The sequence below is a fragment of the Miniopterus natalensis genome, chromosome 10, assembly GCF_054644295.1.
Source record: "Miniopterus natalensis isolate mMinNat1 chromosome 10, mMinNat1.hap1, whole genome shotgun sequence".
NCBI lineage: Eukaryota > Metazoa > Chordata > Mammalia > Chiroptera > Miniopteridae > Miniopterus > Miniopterus natalensis.
Genome location: NC_142090.1, coordinates 70,139,089 through 70,155,821, shown reverse-complemented (window position 1 = coordinate 70,155,821; position 16,733 = coordinate 70,139,089). Strand labels below are relative to the sequence as shown.

Sequence of the window (16,733 nt, the reverse complement as noted above, 5' to 3'; positions counted from 1 at the left end):
AGCACCTGTGCAAACCTTTTAAGATGCCAACCCACCACCATCAACTCTGCCTCAAGCCTCTTCTGCAATAGGTATGAGGCTCTGCACACAAGTGCCTGTCTGTCCTTCTGTATTAAAATAGGTGCTCAGTCACAAAAGACCTTGCTAATCCATAATGTCAAAATTGCTACAAATATCCCATAAATGCAAGGATGGTGAAAACCCTGGTACCGGGATGGTGTCCTTGAGCTCTGATGGCAATCTCCTTTGGAAAAGAATTATACCAACTTTCTCCCCCTGAATGCCCAGGTCAGGGAAGAGAACCCCAATTTCCACAATGGCGGTTATGACACTTTGAGCTGGCTCTGGGCTTACTTTGTTCATGTGGATCTGTTGCTGGTATTGCTTCTGCTTCTCCAAGAACTGCTGGTGTTGCTGCTGAATGACCAGCTGAGCCAACGTGCTCTGAGGCAAAGGTGCAGACTGGGTTCGATTCAGGGGTCTGTGGCGGGGGAGTTTGTGGGTACCTCGAATGCCAGGTGAAATTCTCTCTTTTGTTGCCAAGGGAGACTGAGGATGTAAGGGAACTGCGCCTGAAAAAAAAAAATCCATGTACAAACACACACAATTTTGTTTAAGAAAAGACGAAGCCACAGAAAACAGATAGAGAAGATACGTTTTAAGAAAAGAAGTGATTCTACCGGGCAAACATCAGAAGGCTGGGTTGGATGTCGTGAAGGCAAAAGTGCCAAAGCATTGACCAGGCCTGAGGCTGAGCAATGACTCACCGGTAGTCCACTCTGGTATGCGAAGGTTAAATAAGGTGAGTTGTTGTTGTTTTTCATGGATCTAGAGCAGGGGTGGGGAACATCTGGCTTGCAGGCTGTATACGGCCCTCAAAATCATCTGGTCTGGCCCTGCCAAGGCAACTGCAGGCGGGACTAGAAATTCAATAAATCTAGGAGCTTTTTTCTTAGCTAATTTTTAAGTCGATAATTTTGTATGGCCTGCAAATGATGTTATAAATATCCAAATGGCCCTGGGCAGGAAAAAGTTTCCCCATTCCTGATCTAGAGGCGTAACTAAAGATAACAGCCTTTCCCACAGTACCAGGTATTAGGGAGGCCTTGGTAAATGGTAAATCTTTATCGGAGCCTTGAGTTAAAAAGACATCGCATTGCAAAGCTAATAAATAAAAGCCCCCAAATGACGTACAAACGGTGCCCTTGTTAATTACCAGCTACAAGAAGCTTTTGCTGTCGCATTTGTTCTTTCAATAATAAATGCTGCAGGAGGGCCTGGTGGCTGCTGTTGGGCTTTCCCTCTAAAGCGACGTGGGGATGGCTTGAAGACGCGGGGATGGTGCCCCCAAACTGCCCAGGCAGAGGCACGCCTTGCCTCAGGGTCTGGGCCTCACACTTCTGTTTCTCTTTCAGTGAATTCGAAGCCTGTGTCAAGAAAGAGTAAAGGTATTAATGCTCTTTCATCCATGTGGGTCGTTAGATCTGTACATTAGTTTTTCATTCCATATCCCGCCTCATACCCCTAAAAAAAAAAAAAAGACCCATTTTACCTGTGGCTGAGTAGGGAAAAATGGATAACAGAGTGTCTTTTAATCTAACTGAATTCACAAAGGAGGCATAAAGGTAGAGCTGAAGCACTGGAGACAATTTAGTATTAGGTATCATCGTACTGAACTTAAAAAAGATTTTTTAACATTAAAAAATGATGCTAATCTCCCCTGGCCGGTGAGGCTCAGTGGTTAGAGCTCCAGCCCGCACACTGAAGGGTGCTGGGTTTGATTCCCGCCAAGGGCACGGGCCTTGGTTGCAGGCTCGGTCCCAGGCCATCGCTGGGGTGAACATGGGAAGCAGCCCATCGATGTGTCTCTCTCACATCGATGTTTCTCTCTCTCTCTCCCTTCCACTCTCTCTGAAAAGCAATGGAAAAAATATCCTCGGGTAAGGGTTGAAAAAACAAAAGATGCCAATTTCAGGCTTACTAACTAGGAAGTTGATTTCTAAAATATTTTAATATACTGATAAAGTAAAAGGTATATTAAAAAAGTAAAATTTATTCAAACTGCTAAACTAAGGATACATCACAGCAATTAAGAAGCTAGAGATGAAACGGTCTGTGATTCTAGAATCAGAAGCAGAAGGAACAATTTGTCCTTTCTCTACATGCCCTCTAATAAGTTCGCAGAGCCCCAACTTTCCAATATTTAATTTTTAAAATAAAATTCTTCAGATAACTCAATGAGAGGTTGTATAAAATGTGCAGAAATTTGATTTGAACATGTATTTTATATTAATTCATAACAGATCCCCAACTCTCTAAATATTGAAAATGACACTCCAAATACTTTTATTTAATAAAATAAACTCCAAGTGGAATTATATCAAATAAAAACGCTATTAAGAACTTGAAATGTATGATAACAGTCATAAGGCAATAATAATTATATCATCAATAGTAATAATGAATTACCCTATTCAAAGAATTTAATGAATGGTGGTCATTTTGGTATTACAAAAGCAGAAGTCTAATACCTCAAAATTATGTGGCATGTTTCTTTTCAAAACTCATGTTTCATCTTTCAAAATTACCGTGCACCAGGGAAGCAAAGCAATTTTCAGTGATGGAGAAATTACAGGACAAAGAGGTAAATGGTTCGTCTTAGTCACACGGCAAGTCAACGCGATGTTTCATCCAGCAGCGATTCCTTCTCCTGGCCTCTTTTCCTTAAAAATTTCCCACTACTCAGTGGGGAAATGGAATATTAGAGGTCCCTTTGCCAAAGCCATGCTAAGCTTGAAAAATTAATTGTGATGGCCTCATCTACACCAAAATGGAAGCAAAGAAAAATGAAACTTCCATCCAAACCGCACTGGTTTACTCATCCAACGGCACCAAATTGTATTACCATCAAAACATTAAATGGTCTGGCTTCAGTACTCGGCCCTTTGAGAAAAAAATTCTACCTCACCACATGAAAAGTGGTGTGTGTTTGTGTTAGCTGATAGGAGTGACTTAGAGCCTGCAAAAAGGAGTGGATCTAAAATGCTTATTCATGCGTCATAAGAAGTTTCTGTGTCAGTATTTGCTTATCGTGAGAAGAGATGGGAAAAACAGGACTGGGAGAAAAATAATTTTTAATAAGTGAAGGTTTGAAAATATCATGCAGGAATATTTAGGTTTAGTTCCATCCTTGATTCCTTTTTCATTTTTTGCTAGAACCAACTGTTTACAAATGCTGCATGTAGAATTTCAAGAGCATAACTGAATTTGGTATTTGTAAGCTTCTCTTCAATCCCCAGATATATAGCAGCATCTAAATCTTGCTTTCTTCTCACTGCTGTAAGTAACGGTATCACATAAGACCACATTCCACTCTGTTAAAAATACCAAGTATAGAAGATACACCTTAGACTGGTTTTATAATATGTACTACTGAACCCAAGGTCAAATCTGTCATTTAAAAATGTCACTATAGGTGTGTTTGTGTAAATTAGCATCCTATAAACAGGTCTTATATTCTGAAAATAAATGAGGTCACAAAATGGTCCACTCTTTATAATTTCCTAACCTTGGAATATTATAAAAGATGTGAATTTGACAAGTTACACTCAGGGAAAGACTTGCTTCTGAAGATTGGCAAAATTGGCCCTAGCCGGTTTGGATCAATGGTTAGGGCATCCACCTGTGGACTGAAGGGTTCCAGGTATGATTCCGGCCAAGGGCACGTACTTTGGTTGCAGGCTCAGTCCCTGGCCCCAGTCAGGCACATGCAGGAGGCAACCAATCGATGTGTCTCTCTCACATTGAAGTTTCTCTCTCTCTCTCCCCGTTCCACTCTCTCTGAAAGCAATGGAAAAAATATCCTCGGGTGAGGGTTAAAATGAATAAATAAATAAAGATTGACAAAATTGGTGCCAAGGGTTAAAACAAATTTCTCTTTAAACCCAATGTATCACACGACCTTTGCATAACTGCAATTGATTTAATTTTCACACATTTCATAGATGAATTATTCTGGGTAAAGCTTAAAAATCTTTGACAATGACAAAAGTTTCCATTATTTTAGGGAATACGTATAAAATAATTATTGCTGTCTTCTGCTAGTTGGACAATTACCTCCACAAGATCCTATTTCAGTTGTCAGGACTTTTAAAGTAATTTCTTCACTTTAAGTCTCCTGGGAAGAATTTAATATTGTTCTCAAAGAGGTTTTCCAGATACGTATTCTTCAGTACGATAGTCAGTAACATAAATTCTCAAAATAAAGTCATTCGCAGAAAAATAAATTCTATAAACATATGTGCTGTGCTTTAGATAGAAGCTACACCTCTCAGCACTGGCCTGGGTGGAGCTTTAGGTCGGCTACTGACTGGCTCTGTGCTCTTGGACTTTTCAATATTACTAGTCTCAGCTTCTTCTTTTGTAAAAATGTGGCTGGTAATCTCTGATTCATGGGATGGTCGTGTGGAGCTAATAAAATAGCTGGAAAGTGCTTTCTTTTTTAAAGCTATGAAGCATTACTGCCCAGGCCAGAGTTGCTCAGTGGTTAGAGCACTGCCCTGTGTCCTGAAGGGTCTCAGATTCGATTCCCGATCAAGGGCACGTACCTGGGTTGCAGGTTCGATCCCCAGCCCCTGGCTGGGGCGCGTGCTGGAGGCAACCAATCAATGTGTCTCTCTCACATCCATGCTTCTCTCTCCTCCTTCCCCTCTCTTTAAAAATCAATGGGAAAAATATCCTTGGGCGATGATTAACAAACAAACAAAAGCTATGAAGCATGATACAAATGTTAGTTATTATTTTTATAAATTATTATACAAACCAGTCTAATTTTTCCTTTGAAATTAAACTGAACATCTTTGAACAACTCAGTAAACAGCAAAGGAGAGTGGTTTCTACCGAGTTTCCTTCAAGTCTAAATCCATGAGAAATGAGAGATCCCCTGTGAAAATACCCCTCGGGCTGCTTTAGGCCGCTGTGTGGGGCGACTTACACTGAGCTGGGCAGGTACGGCTGGCAGTCCCAAGGTGATATTGGGTAAAGAGGGAGAGGTATAAAGACTGAGCAGGTTCACGGAATCTTCGTGAATGAGAATGCGCTGCTGTGAAACCATCTGCTGTAAAGAAAAGAAAAGGAAAGGGGGGAAAGTGAAAGGGGAGTCTCAAAAGATTATAGTACCACAAATTTTACTGTGAAATGTTCAGATTTCAGACAATAGGTTTTATATTATCATATTTAGTCAAAATAATTTTAAGTATTTTGATTATTTATTTTAGGATTTCTGTATCCAGATGTTAAATGTAAGAATTAAGTTAAAATTTTCTTCCTCACACATAATTATAAAATCTGAAGAAAAGGCTTCCACGTTCATTTTGCAAAATTCTTTTTTATAATTCCAGCTTTATGGGCCAAAATCAGTGTGTTTGACATCAATCAGTAAAGTACAACAGTAACACTGAGTAATTCTTATGAGTTATATATACATTTTTGTATTACTGAGTGATGAATATATATGTAGATAAAATCATTGTCTTCATGTGGGTTAAACATTTTACTGATGGGAAAGCTCACACAAGGAAATCTTAGATTAAATACCACCATATAGGACTTTTGTAATAATTAATCGTATGCTTTAATATAAAATTTGTGAGTAGACAACTCTGTGTGGTGCTTTTTAGATCCTTCATATTTAGAAACTGAAGTAGATGTAAAGCATTATTAGTTCCCTGTGCCACAATAGCCTTCATTTTCACTGAAATACGCTAAACGTTTTGGCATCACAGTCCTTTTTAACAACAAATACCTTTTTAAAATACAATACTAAGAGTCAGGTTTTCCCACATGTGGCCTAATATGGTTGCTTGAATTACATTTTCTGTTTAATTCTTGCTTCCCTCCCAGAACTCTTATACAAAAAGAGTTACAAAGGTCTTATTAGACTAAGGAACTCTGGCCTGATATGGTCCCCAAGGGAACAACATCCCTGAAAAAGAATACTCCATGTAACAGTATGACACAGTGACTGCTTTCTTCCCAAACAAAAAGCATATGGGACTCCAATAATAGACCACCTCCAAGAGGGATATTGCACACACGGGCTTTGACTAAAGTAAATATAATAACTTGTCAAGCATGTTTGGGGGAGCTGTAGATTTTCCCCTGGACAAACCTGGGATATCAATTAACTGGGGGAAATATCATGTGCTCACACAATGCAAGCTCAGACTGTCACTGAAGAGTGATGCGCCACCAAAACACAGGATGTTATTCCAAAACATCACCTCAATCATAGGTCTGTTTGCAGATGAGTCATAGCCTTAGGATCCTAAAGGCAGAGGTTAAACGTGGATTTTTCTCATTGCAGCTTGAAATTCCAAGCTAACTCAGATTTTGTGGTTTTTTTCTTTCTCTAAAAACAAGTCAGATATTTGTGCATGAAAATCAAGAGGCGTACTGAAACTTTTAACAGGAGGTTGACTTTATAGGTAACCTTCTACAAAGTTGTCTAAAATGCCACGGCATGAAGATTGCTGGAAAGGACTTCATCACTGCAATGTGTGAGGCCGCAATTTTATTTTAGGGGTTATCAGAAACAGTTGCATATTTGCTCTAACGAAAAAGATAAGCTACTATTGTGTTTACATGAATATTCTTTTAGCATAAATTTTAATGTTTGAGGAAGTAAAAGTTTTAACTAGCTCACTGACAGCATGTAATTTATAATAAAGGGATATTTCACTCACTTATCTGTATTCATGGAAGAGAAATATACGTGGGAAAGTAAGCACTGGGAATGATGTATAATATTCACTCAAGGTTGTATCTGCTTCCCACAGCACTGAGCCTTGACATGCACTATGGGAATGACAGTGAAAGACAGCACAGACCTAAAAAAGAGGTTATCTTTGTTTCCCAGACAGAACTTCTGTGATATCCTCCCACGTCATCACAAACATATACTAAAGTGAGAGAAGTTTTCTCTTCAGACGGCACTGGCACACTGGCTACTCACGTGAAAGTGAAAGAACTTGGGAATATTCTTACTATGGGATTTCAGATCCCTGTAGTTTCACATCAAAACTGAGTGTCTCCATTTCCTACGACAGTGTATTGATTTTCAGCACCTAGCCTGTGCCAAGCCCTGCGCCAGGGGTTTTTCAGAGGCACTCTCCAGCTACCATCGTGTTCATGTTATAGACGGAGAAACAGAGTGATCTCCCCAGCTCTGGTTCCCAACGGGATCAGCTGACTTTAAAAGTCAGCAAGGCTACAGGACCTGTTTTCAGGTTCTGCTGCACAAGAGCTACCCACCACTCCGCAGCCACCGCTGAGAGATAAGGGGACCAGTAAAAAAGCATGGGGAACACGGGTCTTTAGAGAGGAGGCAGAACCAGGCCCTGAGGCGCATGGAAAATAAAAGCATCCAGCTGACCTGGGCAGGACAAAGCAAAAGACCTGGTGACGTTATAGATGTGAGGATCCTTAAGTCACGGAGTCAACTCCTAAGGAAGCAAGGAAAGTCCTGAGTTGACCTAGGTCACTCGGTACAGTTGGCACTTCCCAGGTCTTCCCATAGAGACGGTGAACTTCAGGGTCTAGGATGTCACTTAGTTTGTTTCCCTTGGATTACAGATGAAGAAGCAGGCCGAGCACTTATGTCACCTTCGGACGGCTAGAACTGCAAGTGACTTAACAGACCTGAAGAAGGCTTTCTCCAGATTACCTTCTTTAAATACAGCTTTCCTCCATTTGGCTTTTTGGTGGGAGCAGTCTATCAGGTCCAGGTCAATGTCATTTAATAAGAACCCAGCGCTGTATTCTACACAGTTCAGGGTGCAGACACCCTTGAAAGCCAGAAACAACAGGTGGCGAGAGGCACCGTCGCCCTCAAACAGCGGAGGGTCCTGCCCAGTGTTGGTGGGAGGCCAACGGCCCCGCCAGCCCAGCCCTGTGCGGAGCCCACGAGCATTTCAGGCCAAACCGGGGTGCTCCCAGGAAGCAGGTCGGAAACCCACCCAGCCCTGAAACCAGTGCCGGGCTAAGAAGCCCACGTTTCCCATCTTAGAACGTAGGTGCTAGATGGTTTCGATCTTAAAAAAAATTTCAGAACCAGAAACCATTGCTGCAGATAGATAAAATGAAAAAATTAAATATATAAATGGATCTCACTTAACACTCACAAAGCAACTAACGAGTAACAAGTTAGATGAAGACTGTGGTATTGGGTGGTGGGCGTGCACAGAGGTCCTATAGCACGTAAGTCCACGTGCTATTCGGGGGCACAGAGAAGTGGAGAATTAATCCTGATGGCCTGTAATCATCACTATCGCTGGAGGAGGGTTACAAACGTAAGTGGCTCAGAGCAGGGTGTCGATTTTAAACCAGGCTTTCATGGGTAACTAGCATTTCACCAGAAAGAGCATGATCTCGAGAAGAGGGATACGCCTGAGCCAGGTGTTGGGGCAGGGGAGGTCTCCTCACATTTTAATAATGATCTTCCAAACTTAATTACTTTTCTCACCATCATAGTATTTAGAAGCCTACCTTATGGGTAATATCTGAAATCCACATAAATGAAATCCACATAAACAGAAAATAAGGCAAAGAGGTCAACAGATGACGCCTGACAACAGGAGATATGTAAACAAACACCCACTTTTTAAGAAGCTCATAGAAAAAACTGGATGTAGACTTTTCAGTTTACTGCATATTCAAAGCTACCTACAATGCGCAGGAGCATTAGAAAAGGAATGTAAGTCTCTACAGGGTTTAGGTGAGAAGCAGTCAGGCCAAGGGAAAAGAAGTGTGGTCTAAGTGTTTTGCACTTGAGCTCTGCCACTCACTGGCTTTTAACTCCTGGCTTTTAAATCTAGACCTTCCCTGGTCATCAGATCCTCCTGCCTAAGACTGAAGCCTCTCTGACTAGCTCTGTCTGATAAATTCGTGTGTCTAAGTTAGAATAGCATCTGGGCATAACCCATGGACACTGACAATTAGTGCAGCGAAGGCTGGGGGAGGGGGTGGGAGTAGGGCGGGAGGGGGTCAATGGGGGGGAAAGGGGGACATCTGTAATACTTTCAACAATAAAGATAAATTAAAACAAAACAAAAAGAATAGCATCCAGGAAGATGTCTGTTTTGTCTTTAAAATGTCCCAATCCCCGAATCTAGACTATCTAAAAAGAAGAGACCACATTGAAAACCAACAAATCTAAGCTTTTAATGTCTGCCTATGCCTTTCAGGCTATTTTTCAAGATACTATTTATTTTCTACTCTCCTTTCAGACAGCTGATAGAAAACCAACATCTCCACGTGTTGAAGAAATGTTTTAGGCAGTAAAAATCTCTAAGTTTTTATTTTTATGGAACACCCAAGCATGTATTACTATAAAATGGTTTGGAGACAACAAAAAAAAAATAAATTAAAAAAAATCATTTAACAAGACTTCCTTTGCATTTAAAAGGCATTGATGTCTTGCTTTACAATATTGACTCATGTCATTCCTAGTAAATGATTCCTTTGTCATAGCAACCTCTTTTCCCCCAGGAGGGAGAAAGCGGTTTTTTTATTTGCTGCCATCTAAAACCATAGCCCTACGCCCACTCAGAAGGGAGCATAACATTTACAACAAATGTCACAACAACTATTATGAAACAATAGGCAGATGAGTCATGTGAGACTGGGGCAAAACAGCAACATTTCCGACGATTTTAGAGCACTTAACCTTATTATTAGAATCCTTTTAAGAAATCGTTCGTATCTGCTGGAAAAAATTACTTAAAAAATAGCACAGCAGAGCCAGCCACTAATGTTCAACTAGAAATAAACCAGCTGCTTGGCTACTGTTAGAAGAGCTATCAAATAAATCCATGAATCTAAAAGTATGGTGCTGATATTCGTGGAAACATACTTGAACCCACAAGCCCACAGTATTAACAATAAAGTAACCAGATAGGTAAAGACATCTCTGACTGGAATTGGAAAGAGAAACTCCTTAGGCTTCAGCTCCCCAGCCACGTTTTCAAATGAGTAAAGGAAGTAGCTCCAACAATTTGAGTTTGGGACTGAGCATATGTAAGAAACAGAAGAAATGGAACAGAACTGGTCAGAGCAGATGGAGACTCCTTCGCACATGAGATTTGTTGGCTTCAAGACAAACATGCTAATGAGCTCTCCCTATTAGGAGTCAGCACTGATAACAACGAGGAATGAACTTGCTTCCCACTCCCGATGTACCACCTGCCTTGCAAACACACATTCCTCCCTCCAAAGCTGGTGGGGTAGGGATTGCTGCTTTTCACTAGATCAGAGGTTCAGGGCAAGTTTAAGGGCTTAACCAATGAGAACAAAGTGGTTTGTTTTGGAGCCAGGCTCCCACGAAGCCTTCTGAATGGAAGACCCAAACATTTCAATTCTCTGTGCTGTTCCCAACCCAGGCCTGTGCCCTGACCGGGAATCAAACCCTGACCTCCTGGTTCATGGGTCGACACTCAACCACCGAGCCATGCTGGCCGGGCTCCTACTTATGTCTTAACCTGTATCTAAATTATGCAGGGCATGCGAATTACAAGATAAAAAATTTTCTTTTTGCCTAAGATCAGCCTGAGATACAGACTTGCTTTCCTATTTCCCAAGGAGCAGAAGGGAGTAGAATCCCTTTCATTGACTTGGGCTCTCAAAGAATTAGGTGATATGCTTCTCTACTCACAGGTCGCAGAATAAAACATTCATTCACATAGGCACTGTTACATTATTTTAAAATAAAAACTCACCCGTGGTTACACTATTTTAAAATAAAAACTCATTCCATCTTTAAGTAAAGATGATAGAATAAGCCTATTTTGTAAATGGTGAAGTATGCAACTAACTTGGCTTTTGAAAGTGTAGTTAATGATGTTAATTCTTCATACCCCCCCCAATATTTGTTGATATGAAATTATGTTATTATTAATCTTAGAAGATGTCTTTCAAAATCATACTAAATTCAATACGGTTTTGATTCAAGAATTGACTGAAAATATTTTGTTCCTCTTTTCTCTAGTTTAAGTGGAAGCGCTTAGTGTTACAAAGCTAAGATATTAATTGGCTGAGAGTTTTTGTTGGACTTGTGCTATCTCCTCGCCTCTCCTGTCTGAATTACAATTACAGACCTCTGTAAGTGCAATGCAGCAGAAAACCACATGTTAGCCATCAGGGTGGAATTTTTTGTTCTGGGCCACGGAGAGGCTACCCATCGGTGCAGAAAGGTCTGCCCACCTGGCCTTTTGGTTCACAGTTCAGGCACACAATTAATTCATTATGAGGTAAGTCACCGCTTGCTTTTGAACTAGTGTTTCCAGCTTTGGAGGTGAACGTCCTGGCACTGACCTGAAGAAATACTGCTACTCTTTCAAACTCCATTAAATCACATTTCCTTCTGGCTTTTTTTTTTTTTTTTGGTGTTTTTGTTTTTGTTATTTTTTTTTTTAAATGGTGGGGGTAGAAGGAAAGTTCATAGTGACAGAATATGTTCAACAATTAGCTGAAATTCTTGGGCATCTACACAAATATCTAAACAAATATTTGTGACAGTAAACCTTTTAGGAATATAAAACAGATTAAAATTCCTTTCATTTACATTCTCCACTGAATATATTTTGAAATATAAAGATAGGACCTTTAAAGTTACAATCTGGGACACCGATTTTAATTTAACAGGTCACAGAAAGCTTGACGCAAAGAGGAAAAATCTCACCTTTTCCATTTATTTCCAATCTCATGAATATATAATATTTCTTGGGTGTTCCTTTATGTGGTACTAAGTGCTGTATGCATATATATGTGCTCATAGTGAATGAATCTGTGTATCTTCCTCTTTACTCATCGACCATGTCACTACCCCCTTCCTCCCTCCTGTGAGGTAACCACCATGCTAAATTTTGTGTTCATCACTCCCTTGGCTTTTTAAAATTATACTTCTACTACATATGGTTTCCTGATCAAAATCCCGTGCTGCTGTTTCTGAACCTATAAAATACTGTCATGCTGTAAAGTGGTCTTTTGCACCTTTTTGCACTAACAATGAATTTCTAAGAACCATACACTCTGTCAAATGTAGTCTAGTGTGTCATTTTAATTTTCCAAGGGTAAAAAGTTCATCCAGAGAACCCTTCAGTATTCCTTCTATTACCGAGAATCGCATTCTTTAAAATGAGAACAAATGGAAATCTAACGTTCTTAAAAAATAATTGTTACCAAGTTGTTCTTTTCCTGTAAATGAACTAAAGGGTGGCAGAAAACTGACCAATACTGGAGACAGAATTGCACTAACAAATACAATACCTATAACCAATAGTCTAAGAATTCCACTTGCAGCTATGGCCACAAATATAGGGGAGGCATTTATTCCATCAGGTATTATGTTTTGGAAAAGACGACTAAAAAGAGAAAGAGAGGTAACAGTATGGTAAGAAACAGACGAAGGGGCTGGAGATAATGTAGAAGCCAGAACTGTTATTCTTCAAGTAGCTAAAAGATGGTTACAAGCGAGACAGCATCTATCTACTCTGCTCATTTTCCTTGGAAAATTGAGGAAATTTTTGAAGTTTAGAATAAAGGTGTAGATCCCTAGAGAGAATTTACATTTGCTTGTTCCAGAAACTCAGGGGAATTCCAAAACTGGGGCACTCTAAAGCAAATTAATAGTTGGAGGTTATGTAAATTTGGGCTACAACTCCATGCAGGGACTAGCTCCTGGTTCCAAAAAGGGCAAGATTCTGCCCACTGTGGTCCCCATCAGGACACCTCTGGGGGTGGGGGTGTCAGTGTAGCATAGATATGGGCTTTGGGATCCCAGCTTAAGGTCTGTAGGGTCCCCTATTAGATTATTCTCCTTGGTCAGACTGGCCTTTGCTTTCTATCTCCTGAGCTTTGTGAGGTCCTGAAAACCAAAACCCAAGTACAGACATGTCCTAGGAGCAAAAGTGACCCCACTGGCTTCGGTCCTTTGCTTATGATGAATAAGGTCTGGATTCCTGCCTTCAATGATATTTTGGCCTAATAATTTTATAATTTATAAATAATTTATTATAAATGTGTATGCACGTGTGTGAGTGTGTGTGTATAAAATTATAGAGACACAGATTGTGGCATAAGATACAGAAGACATTTCTATCAGTCACGCTCAGTGTCTCAAATCAACAAGGTTGTCTCAGGAGACAGTGGTGTGAGTGATCGACCTATAAGTAGAAGTGTTCTAGTAGAAATTTCATAATTACATATCAGGAAAGCTATACAGGTGATCGAAGAATCAGAGATTTGATCAGTCTGTTTCAGCCCACGGTACCATGACTCTATAAAATACAAGGGAAGAAGCAAGTCACAAACGAGAAGTTATCGCACCAGCTTTCCCTGCATAGAGCAATGCATGGTAAGGAGGCATTAAAATGACAGGAAAGAAAAATTGAGAATCTCAGTCAACTGATGGCAACTTCAACACAGCTGATTCCATAGGAGTAGCTATTTCCAGACCGTAGCCTTGGCTTAGCCTAACACAGAAACTACACAGACAACTTCTTGCCGCTTCTAACTGGTTTTCCTCTATTCTTACATCACTGGATTCAATAAACCACGCAGTGAAAAACAAATGTTAATAAACTTGACTGCATACAATCAGAAAAAAATGACCATGTGTAATTTTAGACCCATTTCCTTTAATATTTCTTTCTTCAAGGACAGAGTTCATATCTTACTCATCTTTATATCCCCCTTGCCAGGCAAAATAACTGGCACATAGTAGGTCCTCAATTAATGTTTGCTCAGTGGAGCCCACTGTTCCTCAACTATAATGCTCCAATTCTTTTTTTCATTACTCTTTAGGTCAACTGAATAAAACCTACCTTGCTACACTGTTCTTCTTTGAGGTTTGCATGAGGTTGGTTTTTTACTTACGATAGGTCTGCTCCCATCACAATAAAGAAGAACCAAGTGGAAGGACTGTTGAGCTGCTCTACTTCTGGGCAGTATATACTCAGCGTCAGTGAGTGGGGTTTTTTTTGAGGATTACATTTCAATATTTCCAAACCTGATTGTCATCCAAACTTTCTAAGTAAGGTCAAGTTTATCAAATTCCACACATTATGAATTTATAAGAAAAATCCCTAAGAACAGGTGGCTTTAAACTTCAATAGAGAACTATCCCTTTGTTTTTGGGGGCTAATTGAGGAAGATCTAACCTTTAAAGGAACCAAAATAACAAGAGTCTTACCTCAGCATGAGGAGTTGGTGGCAAAACCGAAGTCTCACTTTCAGTAACATTTCCAGTTGGGCCATTGTTTGGAGAACTGGGACCAGACCCTGGAGAACTGCTACTGACTGAGGATTCTGAAAAACATTGAGAAGTACATATTTATTCATAAAAAACATAAAAATTGAACTTCAGTAATACACTAAGACATATACAGCACTGAACATTGTTTTTACCCCCTAACTGAAGGACAAGCACCAGGTTGGTACATAAAAAGAAGGGTGAAAAATTTGGGAGTATTTCACCTAAGTTCATGGCCTTACCCATTTTCTCTTTCCCTTGTCAAAATCATTCAATATTGTGATATCCACTATCATCTTTAGGCGGAATATTCTCACAAAAGTTATATTTCTTGTGTTTATCTCTCATAAATTCCAGCCTGAATCCCTTTGGGATGCTGGACATTTTTAATCTCTCTTTATATGTGAATCAAACTCAGTGTGTTCCAATATAAAATATGTCCTGCTTATCTTTGCTTATCACTACCCTTAGAGATTCTCATTTCCTTCTTCAGCCCAAATCTGATTGCTTACCAGGTCAATTCATTTTGTTCACTACATTGTCTTTCATCTACTTCTGACTATGATCATTTCAGGGTTAGCCCTCAACCCTCACGACTCCCTCAGGGACTCTAGCAAAATTCTCCTAATACTTCTGAATTACTACAGTCGTTTCTCAAAACTCTTTTCTAAACTGCGGCCAGTAAGATGGATCACGGTTGAGACAAGTTTCACCACCTGCCTGTCCACCAATAAAGGTCTGAGGCTATAAAACAGTTCAAAAGTTCATTTGGAATTTTAAAAAATGAAATCTTGGAAACAGATTCAGGGACCCACCTGGACTGTACCCCAGGGAAGACGCAGCTAGCCAGAGCTTATAAAGGCAAAACCACAAGCTGGAACCAAAGAAACTATTCCTATTGGCTGCCTAGCATGGGGTGGTGCCTGGTTCAGAAAGGTTTGGTCAGGTCCAGGAGATAAAACTCTAAGGTAAGAGGCAGGGGGGCAAGTTCCAGAATGTACTTCTAAAGCAAGACAAAAGTTCAGAAGTCCAAACCTTATCCTGGTGCAGACCTGTATAAGTCTGACCTTCCTAATGACCTTCAGACTCCCTTATAGGATCCTGATAGTAATATTCCACTGAAAATATTTCAGTTCACATTCCTCCACTTCCGAATGGAACCTAGCCTGCCATGATTTCCTGTTATCCCCCTTCCTGTGCTCTGCGCTCCCATTTAAATGGCCTCCTCCACCCTGAGTACCACTTTCCCATTTCACGCTTTTATCTACCTTGGCCTCCGCCTGTTTCATCGCAGGTCCAATCCCACCTCTCAGATCACAGCCTGGCTCATGCACCATCTGTCCACCAGGGAACAGGAGCTCCCAATTTGCAGGCAATGTTTGCTTGCCCTCCCTTGGAACATCTCTAAATTTCAACTTTCTATTCTAAAGATTTCTCTACTCAGAAGTGCCATGCCAATGGAAAGAACGTGAGGCGGGATTTCATCAAGTCTTGGGCATCATAAAATTTTAAGATAACATATCTTGCTCACTACCTTTCTGTCTCTATATCTTGCATTCATTCTGACGAATCTGCCTTTTTACTGTTGCCTCTTTCTTGGTTACTTTTCTTTTAAAGAAGAAAATGCACCTTTAAAAAACTCCTCCTAGGAGCGTCTTTTCCCCCCAGATTCCTAACTCTTGTCTTTCCTGTAAGACTAAAGACTGATTTTTCCTTGATGTCTCATTTCCATATCCTGTCTCTAAAAAAACAACTAAAACTATTGCCTTCAACATTCTGTCTTATCAATTTAAAATGATATGACTTATATTATCTTATGTGATATTCAGACAGAAGGATTTCCTTATGTAGAAATCACTGTGATAAGCACTAGAATTCAAGGCAACAAATGCTGGAACAGAATTCTACAACTTCCCCCTGGAAAGGGTCTGGGAGGAGGGGTGGCAACTGATCCTGGGAATGCTGAGAAAAATCTCAGAAAAGATAATGCAGCTGGGGCTGGACTAAGAGTAGTTCAGGAAAGGGGGCCAGTGGAGAAGGGGGGTGGAGGAGAGGGCACCGTGGGCACAGGGACATGCGAAGACTTAGAACTGAAAACCTAACATGGCCTTGGTGGGGAGAAGGGCGGACAGCTTGAATTTGAAAAAGATGGCAAGGGGTTCTCATGTCAACTACTGGGAGGGAAGAGGCGGCGTGCGTGGGAAACAGCAGAGCTGAGCCCACGCAGCGCGGAAGGATGCAGCGGCGAGAGCAGAAGAGCAGGAGGAACTCAACGGCTGGGATGCTAGACTGAGAAATAATTAGCAGAAAGGCCCAGGCAGGGCTCATCCAAATGACATGCCAGCTGCAGAAAAAGGACAAGGGGACAGGTGAAGAAAGCTGTGTCCTGTACTTCAGACTCTCCAAACACATTTAGAGTAAGTACAAC

The 16,733-nt window shown here is 40.6% G+C and overlaps 1 protein-coding gene across 3 annotated transcripts in view; it reads right to left on the bottom strand.

The window, feature by feature from the left end:
• Positions 1–16,733, bottom strand: part of HDAC9 (histone deacetylase 9) — a 480,635-nt gene that overhangs the window by 17,847 nt on the left and 446,055 nt on the right. For all 3 annotated transcript variants that reach the window (XM_087821194.1, XM_087821193.1, XM_087821195.1), the window contains 4 exons: positions 14,246–14,361; positions 4,994–5,113; positions 1,217–1,427; positions 355–572 (listed from right to left, as the gene is read on the bottom strand). In XM_087821194.1, the coding sequence (XP_087677320.1) occupies positions 355–572; positions 1,217–1,427; positions 4,994–5,113; positions 14,246–14,361 (665 nt within the window). The remainder of the gene's footprint in view (positions 1–354; positions 573–1,216; positions 1,428–4,993; positions 5,114–14,245; positions 14,362–16,733) is intronic.